General features: G+C 43.2%; 2 protein-coding genes and 1 long non-coding RNA gene across 9 annotated transcripts in view; 1 reads left to right on the top strand and 2 right to left on the bottom strand.

Moving 5' to 3' along the window:
• The window catches only part of LOC149119159 (ubiquitin-like modifier-activating enzyme 1), a 33,741-nt gene extending 26,863 nt beyond the window's left edge, over nucleotides 1-6,878 (bottom strand). For 6 of the 7 annotated variants that reach the window (XM_089325127.1, XM_089325125.1, XM_089325129.1 and 3 more), the window contains exons 1-8: nucleotides 6,686-6,878; nucleotides 3,574-3,690; nucleotides 3,387-3,442; nucleotides 3,131-3,299; nucleotides 2,907-3,044; nucleotides 1,233-1,339; nucleotides 886-976; nucleotides 646-778 (exon numbers count right to left, since the gene is read on the bottom strand). In XM_089325127.1, the coding sequence (XP_089181253.1) occupies nucleotides 646-778; nucleotides 886-976; nucleotides 1,233-1,339; nucleotides 2,907-3,044; nucleotides 3,131-3,299; nucleotides 3,387-3,442; nucleotides 3,574-3,690 (811 nt within the window). In that variant the 5' untranslated portion in view covers nucleotides 6,686-6,878. The remainder of the gene's footprint in view (nucleotides 1-645; nucleotides 779-885; nucleotides 977-1,232; nucleotides 1,340-2,906; nucleotides 3,045-3,130; nucleotides 3,300-3,386; nucleotides 3,443-3,573; nucleotides 3,691-6,685) is intronic. The other variant, XM_089325128.1, reaches the window with a different exon arrangement.
• LOC149119160 (uncharacterized) lies at nucleotides 6,429-8,022 on the top strand. Its single transcript, XR_016228640.1, has 2 exons — nucleotides 6,429-6,737; nucleotides 6,853-8,022. It is a non-coding gene; the product is annotated as an uncharacterized LOC149119160 (long non-coding RNA).
• A 7,873-nt stretch (nucleotides 8,023-15,895) lies between these two features.
• The window catches only part of LOC149119161 (RNA-binding motif protein, X chromosome-like), a 32,399-nt gene continuing 25,901 nt past the window's right edge, over nucleotides 15,896-22,393 (bottom strand). The window contains exons 4-7 of the mRNA XM_089325290.1: nucleotides 18,570-18,684; nucleotides 17,053-17,172; nucleotides 16,889-16,971; nucleotides 15,896-16,459 (exon numbers count right to left, since the gene is read on the bottom strand). Of these exons, the coding sequence (XP_089181416.1) occupies nucleotides 16,155-16,459; nucleotides 16,889-16,971; nucleotides 17,053-17,172; nucleotides 18,570-18,684 (623 nt within the window). The 3' untranslated portion in view covers nucleotides 15,896-16,154. The remainder of the gene's footprint in view (nucleotides 16,460-16,888; nucleotides 16,972-17,052; nucleotides 17,173-18,569; nucleotides 18,685-22,393) is intronic.

Raw genomic sequence — 22,393 nt, forward strand, 5'->3', positions numbered from 1 at the left:
GCAAAACGACTGTCAACGTACACTTTAAACTCATAAGAAAATTCTTTAAAAAATAACTAAGATAATGGCAATTTCTGACACGAAAAATAATGATCACGTACACATAAATGTTAAAAGGCATTCTTTAGGCATAAAGAAAATATTACCTGATGAAAATATGGGCCCAAAGACAGGCAGGATGAAAACTAAAAATTCTGAGAATTTGGGTGATTTTATTCATTATATTTCTTTGTAAATAATTTATTGCAAAGTTTATGGTACATATAAACAAAAATATTTGATACAAAGATGATAAAAATGAAAGTATTTTAAGGTTCTGTGAATCAACAAAATATCGTAAGCTACACTAAGCACATATTAAGGATATACTACAAATTTAAAGTCAACAATTTAAAAGCAAATGGAATCAAACACTAGTGGCATGCACTCCAAAGTCTCTCGGTAACTTTATAACTTCCTTTTTCTATGATCTCACAGACACCTCTCTAAGTCCCAGCTAAGATTCCAGACTCATTCTTGGCTTTTATTTTAGTTTGAAGTGCAGACATGTTACTACATAGCTTTTGCATTGGCTCACCTACTTTCCCTTTGTTCCAAGCAACCACTTCTCACTTGTGGCCCACCCCTGTGATGGCTATGACATACCCAGAACTTTGATCTCAACAGGATGAATGCCATTCAGTTCACTCATGCCCTGAACTTCCGTGAAGGAGACAAAGTCTCCACTCTCAAATCCATGTCGGGTCTCATCCAGGCATGTAACAATCCCAGGGTTGTCCTATATGGAGAAAGAGTTAAACTTCAGAAGCAGGCTCAACTGCCAGCACAAAGAATGATTTGGTACCGTCCTGCTTATTCTGGAACCCCTAGGATTGGTCTCCTTACCTTCGTGACCATAGAAACCATAGCACTGAGTGGCTGCTCCCCATTAGAATCCCTAACAATCATTTCCTTTCCAAAGTCACAGAACAGCTGCCTGTAGAGGGAACCAAAAGGACTGGTGCATGACACCCACGAAAACAGACACTGCAGGTTCTTCAATATACAGTAAGTACTGGCCAAGCAAACTCGGTACACTGGTGACAATTAGGTGGCACCGAATCATGCCATACTGGGAGAATGAATATGTGAAACTGAAAATTCAGATGTCTAAATGGAATCTGAAGGCAATACACGCCTCCCAGTGTGAGTCTGGCAAGTGTTGGAGGAAGGAAGGAAAGATAAAAACTCACCCAAACAGGCCACGTGTGTCTGCTACCACAAGCTTGATGCCATGGTTGTGGCAGAACTCACCCACCTGCAGCTGATCCTCCAAGGGAGTGTTAGTAAGGACCACTACCTGTAAAAAATCATAGGACTGGGCTAAAAACCTGACACTGTAAGTAACAGAGAGAATAAGCACTAAGTTTTCCTCTGGTTAAACTCTCTTCCTCAAACTGTTGTATACTTCCTGTGTGTGTCAGATTCGGGAGGGTAAGAACTGGTGAAACAATATGAACTCTCAGAGACTATGACAAAAAATCAAAGATGACCTGTAAAGAATCTGATGAACAACTATTTCATTTCTTTAACTAATACTCACTACTGCCTGTATTTTTTGTGCTTGAGGGGTCAAAAAAAAAAAAAAAAAAAGCAACAACACTATTCCAGTGAAAACATCTTGCGTTTATCTCCACCAAACCCTATTGCTCCAATACTTAAGAAAATAGTTGTAGGGGCCACTGCCTGTGGTGTTGTAGGTTAAGCCTATGCCTGTGGTGCTGGAATCCCATATGGGCACAGTACGAATCCTAGCTGCTACACTTCTAATCCAGCTCCCAGGCTACGGCCTGGAAAAGAGGTGGAATATAGCTCGAGTGCATGGGCCCCATACCCACACGGGAGACCTGGATGAAACTCCTGGCTTCTGGTTTTGGATCAGCCCAGCTTTGGCAGCTTAAGCCATCGGGGGAGTGAATTAGTGGATGGATAACCTCTCTGTGTGTCCCTCTCTCTCTGTAACTCTGCCTTTCAAACAAATAAATGAATTCTTAAAATACTTATTCAGCCACAATCTATAGGATTTGTTTTTTATTGCCATCATTTATTCACCAGGATAAATTCCAACTCCTACATCAGGGATCCTTGTGCCCTAGTCCTCTAGTATAGAAAATCAGCTATTTAATTTTACTAAAAATTAGGCGCACTATTAAGCCTAAGTCTCATAAATACTCTGTAAGGCCCACATTTCTGTGTATTCACAGGAAATAATAAGGCAGAAGAAGTCAAATGACTTTCTCTAGACCATACTCTAGGCTGGCGCTGCGGCTCACTAGGCTAATCCTCTGCCTTGCAGCGCCGGCACACCGGGTTCTAGTTCCGGTCGGGGCACCGGATTCTGTCCCGGTTGCCCCTCTTCCAGGCCAGCTCTCTGCTATGGCCTGGGAGTGCAGTGGAGGATGGCCCAAGTGCTTGGGCCCTGCACCCCATGGGAGACCAGGAGAAGTACCTGGCTCCTGCCATCGGATCAGCACGGTGTGCCGGCCACAGAGCACCAGCCGCGGCGGCCATTGGAGGGTGAACCAACTGCAAAAGGAAGACTTTTGTCTTTGTCTCTCTCTCTCACTGTCCACTCTGCCTGTCAAAATAAATAAATAAATAAATAAAAATAAAAAAAAATAGACCATACACTAGAAGAGTTCAAGACTTAAACAGTAGCAGTTGAACTACAAAGTTCTACTACAATAATCCACGTACCACAATGTATGGCCATATCTTCCTTTAAATAGATGAAAAAGGACAGCTCGGCTTCTCTTTGCAATAAACCTAAGCAATAAACCTAAGATACCAGGTCACCCTGCTAGGTAAATATTTACTAAAGGAATCAGAACTAACATCTGGAAAAAAGATAAAGGCCTGCATATTACCTGGAAATCTCTAAGGAAGTCCTCAACAAACAGCGGTCCTGTATAGGTGCTGACAGGCACGTAGCTGTTGAGTTCAGCAAGGCGGGGTTGGGATACTTCAGCTCGGTTTTTACCAATATCTTCTTCCCGTAGGTAGTACTACAGTATTAAAAAAGAGAACTGAACTACATGAGGAGTCTAAGGAGTTTGTCTTTCCAATGGTTAAGAAAGCAGAAATGAGGTACCTGAGAAGAGAGATCAGCCCACTGGGCAGTGCCCTGGTCATGCAGGGTAACAGCTTTCACCCCACCAAGGATGATGTTCTTGGCGATCTCAACACCCAGGCCCTGCAGGCCTGACACTAGCACACTGGATGTCTGAAGACGCTTCATTGCTTCATGACCCAGCACATACCTGCCAGATTCAGAGAGGCCTCTGGGTCAAACCATAATCTTGCTGCACCTATTTTCAACACTCATCATTAGCTCTGGACCCACTTACAGCTGGCGGGAGTAAAGACCTTCATCTATGTCTGTTTCAATACTTTTCTGCATTCCCTATGGATGGAGGAGAGAAAAACAGAGTTGGGAAAACAGGCATTAATGGAACATGGAGAGATGGATAAAGGCACTTTCTTCAGATCATGCTACATACCCACTTCTCAGATTTCCATGGAGAAAACACTTACGTTGGTTGGTTCTGAGGGCACTTCCAACGTCACAGGGTAGGTAGGGAAACAGTGAGACTCTAGTGTTGAATCAGGCCCAGAAACACGGCGTTTCTTAGATGAGAGTGAGCTAGACATCTACCAGAAAGCCAGCATAAAACATAAGGTACTTAAGGATGGGATTTTTTGTCAGAAGCAATTCTGGGAAAGAACAGAGCTTTAGTATTAATATACCATCTTTAAAGAAACACAGGACACGCTACTGAGGTTATCCTGAAGGAAAACTGAGGCTGAGTTTAAACAGTGTAGGGCCCAAATTATTAGATTCAAACTTGCTAGATGGAAAGTGAGGCTCAGGGGCCTGCATGGTGGCGCACTAGGTTAATCCTCCACCTGCAGCACCAGCATCTCATGCGGGCGCCAGGTTCTGGTCCCACTTGCTCTTCCTCCAGTTCAGCTCTCTGCTGTGGCCCCGGAGGCCAGTGGAGGATGGCCCAAGTGCTTGGGCCCCTGCGCCCACATGGGAGACCAGGAGAAGCACCTGGCTCCTGGCTTCGGATCTGCGCAGCGTCGGCTGTTGCGGCCGTTTGGGGAGTGAACCAACGGAAGGAAGACCTTTCTCTCTGTCTCTCTCTCTCTCTCTCTCTCACTGTCTTTAGTAACTCTACCTGCCAAATAAATAAATAAAAATCTTAAAAAAAAAAAGTGAGGCTCAGTTTCACCACTCAGTAATACTGAACCCCATTTTGACTTTTTTAAATTGTTTTTACAAATTTTATTTGAATGTCAGTGAAAGAGAAACATAGAAAATGAGTCTCATGAATGTGAGATATCTCCCTTCCAGTGGTTCCCTTCCCAAATCCCCAAAACAGCCAGAGATGTGCCATGCCAAAGCCAGGAGGCTGAATTGCAATCACAATGACCAGGATTTCAAACAGGCACTCTACTAAGGAATTTGGGTATCCCAAGTAGCAACTAATAATTGTCTCACATGTTGACCAGAAACATAATTTTTTTTTAATTTTTTTTTTTATTTTTTTGACAGGCAGAGTGGACAGTGAGAGAGAGAGACAGAGAGAAAGGTCTTCCTTTGCCGTTGGTTAGCCTAGTGAGCTGCGGCACCGGCCCCAGAAACATAATTTTAAACTCTGATTTTTAAAGCGATTTATTTATTTATTTTATTTATTCACTTGAAAATCATACTTATAAGCAGGGGAGACAGGGAGAGAGACAGACACATTCTCCATCTGCTGGCTCACTCCCCTCATGCCCCAATGGGAACGGGGCTAGCACAAAGCCAGGAGCTTTATCCATTTCTCCCATATTGTAGCTGGGGCCCAAACACTTGCGCTACCATCTCCTGCTTCTCCAAGGCCATTAACAGGGAGCTGGATTTGAAGTGCAGCAACCTGCACATGGACAAGCATGCACAGGGGATGCCAGCTTTGCAGGTACCAGCTTCTACACCCTTTTAAGAGAACACAGGTGAGGCCGGCGCCGCGGCTCACTAGGCTAATCCTCCGCCTAGCGGCGCCGGCACACCGGGTTCTAGTCCCGGTCGGGGTGCCGGATTCTGTCCCGGTTGCCCCTCTTCCAGGCCAGCTCTCTGCGTGTGGCCAGGGAGTGCAGTGGAGGATGGCCCAGGTGCTTGGGCCCTGCACCCCATGGGAGACCAGGAAAAGCACCTGGCTCCTGGCTCCTGCCATCGGATCAGCGCGGTGCGCCGGTTGCAGCGCAGCGGCCGCGGCGGCCCTTGGAGGGTGAACCAACGGCAAAGGAAGACCTTTCTCTCTGTCTCTCTTTCTCACTGTCCACTCTGCCTGTCAAAAAAATTAAAAAAAAAAAAAAAAAAAAGAGAACACAGGTGGACATCCAGCAGGGGAGCTGAAGGGGGGGGGGGGTCTCACAATTAATAACAAATTTGATAGGATCTGTGAGGGAAAAATACTAGTGGGAATGGTATAGACTTCTGATAACTATGAGTCCAAACATGTATTTCTTTGATGTACGGTCTTTGGGGTACATCTTAGGGGAGACACTGAGAGTTTTCTGAAAAGAATTCTGACACCCTGCGGAGAATAGTATTCCATAAAAGTATATCCTGGAAGTGTGCCTCTAAATGGCTAGTGAAGAAGAGTTTCCATTGGAAGGTGATGTAATTTGCATTGTGGAGGTGGGGCCAATATTGGGTGTAGGGGTCTTCCTAACGGTCAGTTCATGGAAGTCTCCAAAGGCAGATTTTGGATTTGACAACTTTCTAAAAACTAATTTAAACGATCCAAATAGAATTTCTGGGCTACACAGAAAGTACAACCAAAAATGAGATCTCAGAGGCAAAGTAAATACGGTCTGCCACAGAGCCTGGTCCTGCTTTAGCTCCTAAGTTAATCTGGGGGTCAAACAGCAAGGGAAGAGATATATCTGAAGGAAAATGTCATATAAAGTTCTACATTGGGGGGAAGCTAAAAAGCAAACTAATCTTCCTTAGAATTTGGTCTCTGTTAGAAGCTGTGGGACAAATACGGGAGGGTCAGGGCGCCTAAGGATTTTAAAGACCCTACAGAGGAAGTAAAGACCACGAAGATTCAAAAGTGAAACGCTACAGGAAACATTCAGATATCAGACGCTAGGACCGGCAGAATATGGTTCCAGGCTCAGAGCAGTAAAGCCTGATACACTAAAACATGAGCCCTGGTATGTGGGTTGATTAAATGCGTGTCAGCTAAATCCCAGAATCAGTTGTGTTTGGGCGCCCCCTCTCCAAAACCTGCTTTCCTTTTCCCCTCCCCCAGTCTGCATTTCCAGGCTCTGTTCCTCCTTTCCAAACTGAACTTCCTCTCCCCCACCTCTGTGGGCACGCCTCCCTGCCTCTCCTCCCCCATTCCCTGCCGCCTGTTCTACTCGTCATTTCCCTCCTCGCTTCCCTCTGCATCTTCTAATTCCTCTACTCCCACTGTTTCTGCTTGTAAGCCCCCTCTCCACGCTGTCCTCCACTCCCTCCCGATTCTCGCTTTCCAACCTGCCCTCAAAAAAGCGTTTGCGCCACAACAGCCCGGCTCAGCGACTACGCAGGCCCTTTCAATGCCCCAACACATCTACTAGCAGTGATAAAGCAAGAAAGGCTGTAAGTTACCAGATGCCGTTTTCTGATTCTTCCGCTGTGGTGGACACCTCAACGAGCCAAGGTCAGTCACACGCTGCCGCCGTCTCCCTACTGCTCCCTGCTGGCTTGACCAGCTAGACTTGGGGCTGTCGCCTTCCACTCCCAAAGCCGTTGAAATTGTTGTCCTCCTTCACTAGGCGCTGAAGAAAGATGGCGACCGCCAAACCGGAAGCTGAGCAATATGTTTGTTGGATTCGGTGACCAGGATGTAGGAGGACCACGCCTCCTTATGAATTATGCATGACGTCATCAACGCCTAACTAACATAAAAGTGAGAACGAGGATAGCGGTTCTGCCTCATGGCTGGAGTTACTAAAATTGTTAAGACTTAGATATAAATGTATGTTCAGTGACTAACGATAAGATGGTAAGACATAAATAGGTTTTTGGTCACAAATCGTACATCACAGTGGGTAGTAGGGAACTCAGAAATTCAATTTTTAAAAAAAGACAACAAAGGCAAATGGCAAGTAAAGCGGAAGAGATCGACATTTTCCAGAACTGAAAAGCAGTTATTTCTAAATTTTAATTAATAATCTCTGGCCAGGGATTCACGATTTCTTTCAGACTCCTAAAATTATACTTGAGGAGAAACCAATGCCTCATTTCCTCTTCTGTAAAGCTGATAACAGGATGAATTATGGAGTTTGAGATTTAAATGTTGAATGTCATTTATGGAAATAAGAAAATAAAAAGCACATGCATTCTGTGTTGCAAACTCCAAATGTCAAATTTAAAATAATAGTTGATATAAATGTTACATTATTAGATAAGTTATGTGCTAATATAATTTTGAATTAGACATCATGCAAATCTGCAACTTCAGGCTTTTAAGTCACAAAGAATGGGCACACTGATGCAAGACCAGTGCTGTAGTGCAGTGGGTTAACCTGTTGCTTGTAACATTGGCATCCCTGTAACACCAATGTGTCGCTTTGCTACTTCACACCTACCTTCCTGCTAATGTGCCATTGAGTATATTGTTGTAAAGTTCACCTATGTTGCAGCACTGATTAGTATGTTGTTCATTTACCCATGAAATGATTGCTGAACATCTGGATCCTTTCATCACTTACCTATGGGGAATATTGCTGCTTAAAAATACACTTGCACATGGATCTCTTTAGATAGCTGTTTCCAATTTTTCTATTGATAGAAGTGGAGCTTCTGGGACACATGATAATTTCTATTTTTTACATTGGAGGAACAGCAAAACTATTTTCCACAGAAGGAACCCTACTGGCAATTCCCACTGTTTTTCATACCTTTGTCAGTAATTGTCATTTCTGATTAAAAATGTATATCTATCTGTTATATATTAATGTCAGCCGTCGCAAAACACACCAAACACCTGAGTAAGGGAAAGGGTTTACTGGGGAACACCCTACAGACCGGAGTGAAGGGGCAGCAAAGGAAAAAGAGAGAAAGAGAGTATAAGAGAGAGACAGAGGAGAGAAGATAGAGTAGAGAGATGAGCCAAGAGAGAGGAGAGAGCGCAGGAGAGAAGAGCCAGGAGTGCAGGAGAGCAGAGCCAAGAGAACATGTGTGCAGGAACAGGCCCTTTTAAAACTTTGCCTGAGGGCGGGCAGGGAAGCAGGAGCAGCGAATCCCATTAGGATGGGGGTGGAGCCTGGCTCAGGTAGCTGGGCCATGCGGCCACCTGGCTACAACTGCGCCAGTTTCCTAACACTATCCAATATGTGTGAGGTAATAAAATGGTACTTATTTATAGTTTCCTAATAACTAATGAAAATGACCATTTTTCATATATTTTTCATCACTTTCTTTGTAAAAAAAAACCTGTATGTCATTTTTTAACTTTTTTAAAAAAAATACTTACTTGTTTATTTGAAAGGCAGAGCCACAGAAAGAGAGACAGAGAGATAAAGAGATCTTCCATCCACTGGCTCACTCACCAAATGGCCACAATGGCTAGGGCTGGGCCAAGCTGAAGCCAGGAGCTGGGAGCTTCTTCTAGGTCTCCCATGTGGGTGCAGGGGCCCAATGACTTGGGTCATCCTCTACTGCTTTCCTAAGAATATTAGATCATAAGTAGAATACCTAGGTCATGAACTGCTGGTTGTACAGTAAGAACACATTTAATATTACTGAACAAACGTAAATGAATATGGAGAAAACATATGGTATCTATCTTTTGGGTACTGGCTTATTTCACTAAGTATAATGCTTTCCAGTTGCATCCATTTTGTTACAAAAGACAGGATTTCAATTTTATGGCTGTGTAGTATTCCATAGTGTATATATACCACATTTTCTTTATCACTGCAGTTTCTGAAGGCCTGTTTCTATAAAGCATTTGAAATAAAAATAGGCCGGCGCTGTGGCTCACTAGGCTAATCCTCCACCTGCAGCGCCGGCACCCTGGGTTCTAGTCCCGGTCAGGGCGCGGGATTCTGTCCCGGTTGCTCCTCTTTCAGTCCAGCCCTCTGCTGTGGCCTGGGAGTGCAGTGGAGGATGGCCCAGGTCCTTGGGCCCTGCACCCACATGGGAGACCAGGAGAAGCACCTGGCTCCTGGCTTTGGATCAGCACGGTGTGCCGGCCACAGCACGCCAGCCGCAGCGGCCACTGGGGGGTGAACCAACCAAAAAGGAAGACCTTTCTCTTCTCTCTGTCTCTCTCTCTCTCTCTCACTGTCCACTCTGCCTGTCAAAAAAAAAAAAAGTACTACAAAAAAAAAAAGAAATAAAAATAAAAATATAGTTATAATATGGGATAAGACAGGTAGTTAGATTAGGGCCATAAACTGGAAAACACACTCCCCACCACACCCTGTGTAACACTACCTTCGTGCCTAAGTCAAATCACTCCCTTCCCAGGATGTACCTCCTTTCACCTGGGACCTGGTAGAGGTGCTAGTTAACCACTCCCCTTTAAACTTTATAAGACAGGGTGTCTAGCTGCAATAAACATGGGGGTGCAGATCACTTTACATTTAAGCACATTTATCTCAATTGCTTTATAAAATTTGCATTTAGAAATTATACCTGGATGACTGAAGGTGCTGGTATTTTATCATACCTCTATCTAAATTAAGGTCAAAATTGCATCTATTCAATATTGAATTCTACTTCTTTTTATGAAACTCTAGCTTTAAATCAGCAACATGAAAACAGACATTGGAAAGTCCACCTTAGGGGCTGTATACTTATTATCCATTGCTATATAATGGGAAAGCTGTTAAAACCAAATTGCAAACCATGTTTGGCAAGTTACAAAACAATATTTTTAAAGGCAGTGATTTTCCTAGATTCAAGAAATTCTTTTAAAACCAATGTCCAGCTACAGCTGAACGAAATTTTCATGTACAAGATTGTTATTTACCTAACACATGTTTTTAGAGTTTAATTGAATTTGAGTTTAGTGTTCCACTGGAGATTGTTCATCATGTTAGGTTTAATAGGGGAGAGCATTCATCAGAGTAGAAGGATACCCCTCTGGTTGGAGAGATTTTTAAAGGGAAGAATCTGATAGGTGACAGAGTAAGGGGCAACTAGGGAAAAGGAGACATGTCTGAAAATAGTAATTAACCAGGTAGGCATGCTGGTTTGAAGGGCTAGTAGTCATTATTATTTCACAGAGATTGGAAGATACCTTAAGAGTAATGTTGTCTTTGAAGGGGGACCTTAGAGCTGAGTCTGCCCATACAGAGAGCAGGGCGTGTTTGAAATTAAGTTTAAAGAGCAGAGCTGCTTGTTGGGGCACTTGTAGAGCACTGCAAGGACTCTGATAAGGAAGGCAGAAGATGCAAGGAAGGCTCTTTGGTGAGGTTTACTGTGTATTTTTTAGCAGTTTAGGCTTTTACGCAGGAGAGAGTGTCAGAACGGAGGAGGGGGGTTTAGGAAGAGAGAGGTAGTTTTCGCTGTTAACCCAGTGCTAATAAATGAAATGTCTAGGAAATGCTCACTACTAGGACCAGGAAATTGAGTTTGTAGGAATTGAGGAGACCTGGCAAGGCCAACTTGACATTCAATTAGGGATAAAACCTATCAAAAGATCTGATAATCACACCTGGCTTGCTCATGACAAAGCAACGAGCTATTAGAAGGGTGAAGATAGGTGATTTGATTACAGTAGATTGTTAGCTCAAGAGGATGGACTCACCACTCCCTTGCTATTCTTATGGTAAAATTGGAACAGAGGGAGGAGTGAAGGTTATTTGGAGGACCTGGGCTAGAGGGTGATGGCATGGAGACAACCTGTTCCTGAACTTGCCTTTGCTTATCCAGGAGGGTGTTAGAGAGGATCATAGATAAGGCAAAGGGAGTAGACAAGGTGGGCAGTAGACCTAAAGGGCTGGTTCTGAGATAAGGTTGGGATTCTTAGGTGGGAGAAAGGAGGTATGGTGAATGAGACAGTGAAGAGCTAGAAAGGGGCTTGGCTAGTAAGGGCTTTGGAAGTAAATAGAACTTGAGCTGAAGAACGTGAGGTATGAAGAGAAGGTTTAGACAGCACGCTTGCCTCAGAATCAGCCCTTACGGCATTCGGACCTGGCTAAAAAGCCCATGAGAGTTTCCCAGGCATGGAAAGACAAGACACTGCAAAAATGACCTAATTGAAAGATCTCTGTGAGTGAGATCCCAGTGGAAAAAACGGGCCATCAAAGAAGGAGGTACCTTCCTCTGAAGGGAGGAGAGAACTTCCACTTTGACTATGGCCTTGTCTAAATAAGGTCACAATTGTGGACTCAAGAGGCTTCCACAGCCTTGGCAGCTCGTGACAAGAGCCTCGGGTGATTACTGACATCACAAATAAGAGTGTCAATTGTTAAATCAAGAACAGGAGTCACTGTGCACTTATTCCCCACATAGGATCTCTGTCCTTAATGTGTCGTACTGAGAATTAACGGTAAAATTAGTCTTCAAACAGTACCCTACACTTTGTGTGTCTGTGTGGGTGCAGTCTGTTGAAATCTTTACCTAGTATATACTAAATTGATGTTCTCTATATAAAGATAATTGAAATGAATCTGATGAAGAATGGGATGGGAGAGGGAGTGGGAGATGGGATGGTTGCGGATGGGACAGTGGTTATGGGGGGGAAAACCACTATAATCCAAAAGTTTTACTTTTCTTTTTTTTTTTTTTTTTTTTTTGACAGGCAGAGTGGACAGTGAGAGAGAGAGAGACAGAGAGAAAGGTCTTCCTTTGCCGTTGGTTCACCCTCCAATGGCCGCCGCGGCCGGCGCGCTGCGGCCGGCGCACCGCGCTGATCCGATGGCAGGAGCCAGGAGCCAGGTGCTTTTCCTGGTCTCCCATGGGGTGCAGGGCCCAAGCACCTGGGCCATCCTCCACTGCACTCCCGGGCCACAGCAGAGGGCTGGCCTGGAAGAGGGGCAACCGGGACAGAATCCGGCGCCCCGACCGGGACTAGAACCCGGTGTGCCGGCGCCGCTAGGCGGAGGATTAGCCTAGTGAGCCGCGGCGCCGGCCTAAGTTTTACTTTTGAAATTTATATTTATTAAATAAAAGTTTTCTAAAATAAAAAATTATAAAAAAAGGTTTAGAGAAGAGATAGGAGAAAGCTTAGATATACGGAATCTACTTTCACTTTCCCAAACACCCACAGATTCCCGAGTGTCAGAGTCAAATGTGCCATTAAGTGGCCATTTTAACTGGCTGTTGAGGTCATACATGGGCCTCGCCTGATACCAAAAAGAGGCAATGACATTTGAGATTTGGAGGCAATTTAAGAGGGGCTAAATTGTTTAGGAGACAACTGAGAGGAGAATCAGATGGAATGTGGGATGAGGAAGCTCCCATGGCGACCTGTGAGTCAGACTGGTGGTTATCAGGTATCCACAAGATCATGGCTGTCTGAAAGGGAGGGTACAGGAACAGAGAGTTGGGATCATCACCCATGTAGCCATTGGCGCCTATGGCCTAAAGCCCATGGAAGGCCTACAGTCCATGGATGGCTTAAAGTCCGTGGAAAGGCATAAAGCCCGTGGAGAGGCATAAAGCCTTGGGAGTTGTGGTGCCTGGTACCAGGACTTCAAGACAACACAGAGCAAAACCACAATCCGTGGTAAAAGTCACAGTGGGAGAATTCCCCATTCCCCATCTTTCTTGAGGATTCTGAATGGCAAGTGTGCGGATGGAAATCACAGAACATTTGGTAATGAAGGTAGCCCAAGGAGTGAGTTTTGTGGTTGGCAACAGGCCAGGATCCCAAAGCCTCCCAAATCACCAAGGGGAGAACGAGGTCCACAGAGAACTTGGATCCAAGTCACAGAAGCAATGGAGGGCCACCACAAAACACCAAACATTAAAGTTAAAGGAAAGGTATGTTGCTGGGTGGGAAACAGGCTGGAGGAAGAGGCAGAAAAGGGAGAACGATCAGGAGCACGTGTATGGGCAGCAGGTTTTGTTATAGCCTTAGAGAAGGTAGGCAAATGGAAGCAATGAATCTCATTAGGGTGGAGGTGGAGCTGATGCTTGTGGTTGGGCCATTTGGTCACCTGACATTTAGCAAGCCAGGCTGGGCTTAGGACCAAAGTTTACTATACAAGATGGCAATGGGGTCATAGCCTAAGATGGTGCCTGGGGCTTAGATGGTGCCACGCATAAGACTGCACCATTTTACTAACACCACTTGATGCTCTAATCTGTCATTTAACAATTTTTAAACCTAAGTAGTGTATTAAATTTCTTTTTTTTAATTTTTTTGACAGGCAGAGTGGACAGTGAGAGAGAGAGAGAGAAAGGTCTTCCTTTGCCGTTGGTTCACCCTCCAGTGGCCACCACGGCCGGCGCACCGCGCTGATCTGAAGCCAGGAGCCAGGTGCTTCTCCTGGTCTCCCATGGGGTGCAGGGCCCAAGGACTTGGGCCATCCTCCACTGCACTCCCTGGCCACAGCAGAGAGCTGGCCTGGAAGAGGGGCAACTGGGACAGAATCTGGCACCCCGACCGGGACTAGAACCCGGTGTGCCAGTGCCACAAGGCGGAGGATTAGCCTAGTGAGCCGCGGCGCTGGCCTTAAATTTCTTATATGCTATATGCTTTTTGAGTTTTTACACAAAGAACTGGTATTATGGGGTAGAAGATAGAATTGCTGCCTGCAAAGCCAGCATCCTATAATGGGCACTGATTATTCTATCAGCTGCACCATTTCCAATCCAGTCCCCTGCTAATTAACCTGGAACAACAGCAGAAGATGGTCCAAGTAGTTGAGCACATTTAGTCAAGTGAGAGACCCCTATAAGCTTCCTGGCTTCAACCTGGCCCAGCCCCAGCCATTGTGGACAGTTGGGAAGTTAACTAACAGATGGAAGATCCCTCTCTCTCATTTTCTCCTCCTCTAATTCTGGCTTTTAAATCAATAAACCTTAAAGGAAGTTTTTACATGAATTTCAAATGTTGAAGCCTCTTTATTTCCTATTCATGATCTTCAGCTGAATTTGCTAAAAACCCTAACTGTGCCACATTATTACCAATTTTAAGAACATAAATTTTTATTTAAAATCATTTTCAACTATTTCAAGAATTAATTTGAACTCCTAAATAGCCTTGTACTCCAATATTTCTAAACCTGGCAATACTTATTTTATTAAGAAATGTATTAAACTGAGTTAGTTCAGATTTGATTTAAATGGAAATTAAGGGTTCCAGTAACTCTCATTTCAGTCATTTAGTTCTCTAATTTGGATACAAAAAATATTTTTTTCCAGTTTGTTCAATTTCAGTATGAGTCTTTCCTTTCCTAGCATAGCAGTTAATTGCCTATAACCATCACCCAATTGTCTGGGAAACATTACTGTATCTTTCAATTCCATTTTCCTGCCATGTATCAGGACACACACACACACACAAAAACTTAGTATTAGGACAGTGATTATTTTTTAAGATTTATTTACTTTACTTGAAAGTTAGAGTTACACAGGGAGAGGAGAAGCAGAGAGAGGTCCCCCATCTTCTGGTTCACTCCCCAATTGGCTGCAATGGCCAGAGCTGCACTGATCTGAAGCTCCACCAGGTGCTTCTCCCAGGTCTCCCACATGGGTGCAGGGGCCCAAGGACTTGGGCCATCTTCCACAGCTTTCCCAGGCCACAGCAGAGAGCTGGCTGGGAAGTGGAGCAGCCGGTCTCAATCCAGCTCCTGTATGAGATGCTGGCACTGCAGGCAGCAGCTTTACTTGCTACACCACAGTGCTGGTCCATGGACAATGAGTTTTAAAGCCATTCTGGAGACTTCTCAAACCTTTTTACATGTTTCACTTTTTAAAAAGAGCAACTTAATGATTTGCTTATCCTGCTTAATTAAGGCCATCTTGCCATGAAGAAATTTAATGACACAAATGAAATTTCAAATACAAGGGTACTTTTAAAAAACTCATTAGTTTAGAGTTGGCATTGTAGTACAGGAGGTAGAGCCGCCTCCTGCGATGGCAGGCACCTAATATGGGTGCTGGTTTGAGTCCTGGCTGCTCCACTTCCAGTCCAGCTCCCTGCTCACACATCTGGGAAATCGGCAGAAGATGGTCCAAGTGCTTAGGCCTCTTGCCACCCATGTGGGATACCAAGGTGAAGCTCCGGTTCAGTCCAGCCCGGGTTATTATGGCCACTTGGAGAGTAAATCAGTGGATGTAAAACAGTCTCACCCTCTTTCTTTTCTTTCTTTCTTTCTTTCTTTCTTTCTTTCTTTCTTTCTTTCTTTCTTTCTTTCTTTCTTTCTTTCTTTCTTTCTTTCTTTCTTTCTGACAGGCAGAGTGTGGACAGTGAGAGAGAAAGAGAGAGAGAGAGACAGACAGAGAGACAGACAGAGAGAGACAGAGAGAAAGGTCTTCCTTTTTGGTTGGTTCGCCCCCCAGTAGCCACTGCGGCCAGAGCGCTGCGGCCGGCACACCGCGCTGATCCGAAGCCAGGAGCCACTCGCCTCTCCTGGTCTCCCAAGGACTTGGGCCATCCTCCATTGCACTCCCAGGCCACAGCAGAGAGCTGGACTGGAAGAAAGGAGCAACCGGGACAGAATCCAGCACCCCAACCGGGTCTAGAACCTGGGGTGCTGGCGCCGCACGTGGAGGATTAGCCTATTGAGCCACGGTGCCGGCTCACCCTCTTTCAAGTAATTATTTCTTTATAATATAAAGATAGTTTAAGGGCTGGTGTAGTGACATACATGCAACAAAGAACAATGCAACGGGACACAGGGTTTTGTGCAAACTTTTATTCTAAGAACTTTTAACAGTACAAACACTCTCAAGAAGAAACGTTTATTTCTCAACAGCGACACTGACATTACTTTAAACAAATCTATCTATATATTGTAAAAGGGAAAAGTCACAGAAGAGAAGTTAATATATGCCCCCTCCTCCAAAACCAAGGTATTTCTTTTAATAGCTAGTACTTACAACACAAGAAAAGTAGCATTTAAATTTTCTGTCTGCAAAGGAAGTTTGGCAAACAAGTGTAATTTTTGTTTTAGTACCTTCTTCGTCCTCCTCTTTCAGACTGGCCTCTCCCCTGACTGCCTCTAGAAGCCCCACAACTTGAACTACCATATGATCCATGAGGAACATAGTACACCCTGTCCAGAGAAGGTGGGAACCCTCGTTCCCGTCTGCTACCACGTGCACGACCAGTTGGATACATGTCACTTCGACTGCTTGAGTAACTGTCCCGATTTCCACCATATCCATCTCGTGTACTGTTACAATCTTCGTAACGATTGTTTCCACTGTAAGTCAGTGGAGGCCCTCGTGCAGATAGTACGCCACGGGAATTCCCTGCAGTTCAATGATCAGAAAGCAAAACTTCAACACTTTTTGGGTATCATTACACCATGATACTGGTTATTAAACAGTTGAGAAAACATTGCTTTTATCTGCCTCTAATGACATCAATTAAGCTGAAGTAGGCAGGGGTCTTAAGTTGAAAGTAACAAATATTTACTTCCTCTGAAAACAGAGTGAATTTTAATGTTTCATGCAGATCCTATACATAACATTGTCACACTCATTATTTTAAAATGTAAAGATTAAACTTCCCAATGGGAGGAAAGATTAACTTTCATTAATAGCAAACTGTTTGGCTCAATATTCTCAATCTAGTCAAGAGACCATAATAGACAATTTACATTTTGTGAGTAAAATTATATTCACCATGTGGCTGGTTTAGCTGAATCTATACTACACAAATCAAAATTGGACACTTACCATAATTGTCAAATGCATCTCTATAAAAGCCTCTACTTGGATGCTCAGAATAATCTCTATTGCGACCATAGCCACCACGGTCACTAGATTTAGGAAAGATTTAATTAATTTAAAAATTACCAATTTCAGTAACATAATTGATAAGCACAGAATTTTCAAGGTACCTATATCCTCTAGAGAAATGTTCATCCCGAGGACTAGAATGGCCATAATCATGGTACACAACGTCTCTAGTTGGAGGACCATAATCCTTGCCTTCTTGGGAACCTGGATAATCTCTGTAACTTAAAAGCAGTGGGTTTTAAAATATTAATTTCTAAAGTACAAAACACAAAAACACTATCTCTTAAACACACACAAAAAATCAGCGAAGTTATTGAACAGTATTCCTTCAAATACTACATACAAATGGGCTAAAAGTACATGACACAACTCCGTAATTCATTAGGAAAATGAAAATGATGACCAAATAAAGACATGTTTCCTATCTACTACAAAGTCTATACTAAAAAAAAAAAAAATTGAAAAAGGGGCCAGCTCTGCGGCACAGTGAGTTGTTCCTCTGCCAGTGGCACCGGCATCCCATATAGGTGCCAGTTCTAGTCCCTGCTGCCCCTCTTCCAATCCAGCTCTCTGACATGGCCTGGGATAGCAGTAGAGGATGGTCCAAGTCCTTGGGCCCCTGCACCTGCACAGGAGACCGGCAGGAAACACCTGGCTCCTGGCTTCGGATCAGCCCAGCTCTGGCCACTGCAGCCATCTGGGGAGTGAACCAACAGAAGGAAGACCTTTCTCTTTCTATCTCTCCCTCTCACTGTCTGTAATGCTATCTTTCAAATAAATAAATAAAATCTTTTTAAAAATGGAAAAAAGAGAGGATATAAACACACTGGGATCCTAGAGTATTGGTAATATAAAATAAACTGGTGCAACTGCTATGTTGTAATTTAATGACTCATCAAAAAATTAAACCTAATTATTACTTCCCTCAATAATTGCAGTTATTTATGTATATATCCAAAGTAACTGGAAACAGATACTCAAATATGATTTGAATGATCCTAGGAATATTATGTTAGAAAAGAACTTAAATAGGGTGAGGCTGTGGCACAGAAGGTAAGACCACCGCCTGCAGTGCTGGCATCCCATATGTTAGCACTGCTTTGAGTCCTGGCTGCTCCACTTCTGATCCAGCTCTCTGCTATAGCCTGGCAAAGCAGTAGAAGATGATCCACTTTCTTGGGCCCCTGCATCCAAGAGGGAGACTCAGAATAAGCTTTTGTTCCTGGCTGTGGACCAGCTCAGCTCCGGCTGTTCCAGACATTTGGGGATTGAAACAGTGAATGAGAGATCTCTGTTTCTACTTGTCTGTAACTCTTTCAAATAAATAAAAGAAATAAAATAACATAAGTACCAAATACATGCTATAATGTCAGCGAATCTTAAAAACATGCTAAGGAAAAGGAGACACAAAAGATCACATGAACTATCCTCTATAGATCATACAGATAAAATAAACATGCTATTTGTCAGGGGTTGAGAGGGGGGGGAACTTTGGGATGTAATGTTTAATTGGTAAAGATTTTCTCTGGTGTAAGGCAATATTTTGAGGTCTAAATGGAAGTGGCTCTTACATAATACCAAACTGTTAATTTTAAAATTAAAAACTGATTTCCTTTACCTATCTTTTGCAGCATAACCACCACCTCTTGGTGACACATAGTAATCTCTCCGGGAAGACACTGGCTTTCTACGCGGTAGATCTCCATAATTCTCTCTCCCGCGTGATTCAGGACCTTTAGTTTCAACATCATAACATTAAGTACCTCAAAGAACATTTTTTCCTCTTTACAGAAGTCAAAAATTATTCCAAGACTCCATCAATGCTTTTCTGTTTACCGCTTAAACGTTATTCACATTTTTTTCTTGTTATGTTCCCTCTCTACACAGAAAGTTTAAAATAATGTTACCTTATGTAGACAAAACCTCAAAAATAAGATTACTTACACATTTTCCTTCATTGAATGTCTCCTTCTGTTCCTTTTGCACTTGACTATCCTTCCCTTGCATGTGTCATCATTTCAGTTATCTATCCCTTCTCATCACATCAAATTATTCTTAAAAACTTGTCTTCACTCTTACTGCTTATAATTGTTCATCATACTGGTCCATTATTCCTGTTCTTTTTACTATTCAAATTTCAAACACAAAATTAAACCAAGTAATTACAATTTAGTGTAAAGACTAGTTGAAACAAATCTGTCACTATCCTTTCAACCTGTTTTCTTTTTTTAAAAAGCCTCAGTATACTCCAGTCTTCTTGCTGTTTAACTCATTTGTTTTTACATACCAGCATTGGCAACTTAGTGCAACAAAACCTTTTTGTAAATACAGATGCTTCTCATAATTTAGTTCTAAGTCAAAATCCTCCTTAAGTTAAATATGAATTTAATATATTATATCTCCTGAACATCGCAGCCAGTTACTAACACAACATACTTCTACAGAAATATAAGATCACAGGGTTTACTGGGAACTGCAGCTTACTTTCACTACCCCGTATCAGAGGAGAGTAAAAGATCACCTATCACCAGCCAGGAAAATAGCAAAATTCAAAATTTGAAGTACATAGTTCTTTCACATTATGGTAGAGTGGAAAAATCTGAATTCAGGCTACTGTAAACTTTGGAACTATTTCTTATTTTGTTTTACATAACTGCCTCATTTTCAAAAATTTCACTTTTTTCTGTAGCCACCTCAGTTTTTAAAGGACCTAAGTTATCCTTAACATACTTCTTTCTTTTTCCTTTAGAGTCTTTCAAAATAAAGTTCTGTTATCAATTAATCCTCTTTCCCATTCATTCTCCTAACAAGACTTTGTTATATTTTATGTTTTATACTATATATTCTCTTTGCCTTTGCATATTTTTAAAAGATTTATTTGTCATTTGAAAGAGTTACACAGAGAGAAAAGGAGAGTCAGAGAGAGAGAGAGAGAGAGAGAGAGAGAGAGAGAGAGAGAGAAAGGTCTTCCATCTGCTGGTTCATTTCCCAACTGGCTGCAATGGCCAAAGCCGCGCTGATGCGAAGCCAGGAGCCGGGAGCTTCTTCCAGGTCTCCCATGTGGGTGCAGGGGCCCAAGGACTTGGGCCATCCTCTACTGCTTTCCCAGGCCATAGCAGAGAGCTGGATTGGAAGTGGAGCAGGCCGGGTCTCGAACCAGCACCACATGAGATGCCAGCACTGCCGGCAGCGGCTTTACCCGCTACGCTACAGTGCCAGCCCCTGCCTTTGCATATTTCTAATGTCTCCCCCTGCCCTGCCCTACCCTGAATGGCTAAAAGTATGTAACTCAGGAAAATTTCTCATAGTTGTATGTATCTTAATATGCCTTCAGGACCAATGATTCTCATAAACAAGCAGCAAATGAAACACCAATTTTAGTGCTTAAAAACTTCTTTAGAAAAGACTTTCTGGGGGCCAACGTTGTCTCACAGCACATTTATCTACCACCTGCAAAGTCTGGTTCCCATGTCAGAAAACCAGCTCAATTCCTGGCTACTCTGTTTTTTAATCAGTTTCTTGCTAACGTATCTAGAGAGAAAGCAGAGGATGGCCCGTATTTAGCACCTTGTCACCTATTGTGAGAGATCAGGATGGAGTTTCCTGTTCCTGAATTCTTTCTGGCCCAGCCCTTACTGTTGCAGCCCTTTGGGAAATGAACCACCAGATGGTAATTTGCTACTCTGCCTTTCCAATAAATTATATTAAAATCCAGGGCCGGTGCTATAGATCAGTATGTTAATCCTCCGCCTGCAGTGCTGGCAAGCCATATGGACACCAGTTCTAGTCCCGGCTGCTTCTCTCCCAATCTAGTTCTCTGCTATGGCCTGGGAAAGCAGGAGAAGATGGCCCAATTCCTTTGGGCCCTGCACCTGCATGGGAGAAGACCTGGAAGAAGCTCCTGCTCCTGGCTTCGGATCAGTGCAGCTCCGGCCATTTCAGCCATTTGGGGAGCGAACCAACGGAAGGAAGACCTTTCTCTCTGTCTTTCCCTCTCACTGCCTGTAACTCTACCTCTCCAATAAGTAAATAAAATCTTTAAAAAACATTTTTGCATCTTCATTTATTCCTTTACATATGAAATATATTTTAAATGCTTGTTTTTAAATTAAAAATAAACAATTTTGAAGCAAAAGAACAAACTCTCATCCCCCTCTCCAAATGCCCCACAAAAGCCACAGAGGAAGTTGAAAGAGAGATCTGAATCCAGGTTCCCTACTGTTTGGCAGGAACTCCATTACTTATCAGTCAGCACTACCTTCTGCAGTCTGCATTAACAGGAGGGTGGGACCTGAACTGAAAAATGAACTTAAGTAGTACAATGTGGGACACTATCTTCATTTGCATCTTAACTGTTAGGGTAAATAAGAGCTCCCTACTAATGAATATTAATGACAAAAATGTAAACATTCAAACTATTTACTTCATAGAGTTCATTTTTTATTTTTTATTTCTTAGCTAAGAAAGCCATCTTGCTATTCAATCCATCTTACATACACAAACTCTGCTACCTTTTAACTGAAAAATTATTACAAGCTAAATTTTTTTATTTCCTAAATTATTACCAAGTGGCTAGTTTTATTTTACTGCTAATGAACTAGCTTACCCTTGCATATTAGTAATGTAATGGAATATTCATTTGGGGAAAACTGTACCTTTTAAAGCAAGCAATTTTCTCAAATCTTGTCTTGTGTTAATTCTTATTCCTCAATTCCTAGAGATCAGCGTTTCATGTTTTAAGCACTCACTGGCTAATCCTCTAATGGAAATAGGTTTGCTCCGTATGTATTCTGAAGATGCAGATATCTGTATTCACTGATAACTGTATTCAAGGTAAACTGGATAATGGCAGCATCAAGAACCCACTGTACCAAAGTTTAAAAACAGAACTAGAGATTATACTTCTCTCTTTACATGAAGTAAGATATTATGTTGTTAAGCCTCTTTACTAATAAATGTTCTTACTTCTGCTTTGTAATCCAGGACCTTATTTTAAATCTCCTCCTAAACGTTATCTGTTTTATTTGTTCTCACACCTTTTTTGTGTGCTTTCCTGCTTTTAGTTCACTTCAAATCTCTTCATTAGTCCACCAGTGACAATTACATTAAAGTTCAATCTTTCCGGCTGGCGCCGCGGCTCACTAGGCTAATCCTCCACCTTGCGGCGCCGGCACACCGGGTTCTAGTCCCGGTCGGGGCGCCGGATTCTGTCCCGGTAGCCCCTCTTCCAGACCAGCTCTCTGCTGTGGCCAGGAGTGCAGTGGAGGATGGCCCAAGTGCTTGGGCCCTTCACCCCATGGGAGACCAGGATAAGTACCTGGCTCCTGCCATCGGATCAGCGCGGTGCGCCGGCCGCAGCGCGCAAGCCGCGGCGGCCATTGGAGGGTGAACCAACGGCAAAGGAAGACCTTTCTCTCTGTCTCTCTCTCTCACTGTCCACTC

Source organism: Oryctolagus cuniculus, chromosome Y (assembly GCF_051225735.1).
Source record: "Oryctolagus cuniculus isolate XC-2025 breed Fujian yellow rabbit chromosome Y, ASM5122573v1, whole genome shotgun sequence".
In the NCBI taxonomy this organism is placed as follows: domain Eukaryota; kingdom Metazoa; phylum Chordata; class Mammalia; order Lagomorpha; family Leporidae; genus Oryctolagus; species Oryctolagus cuniculus.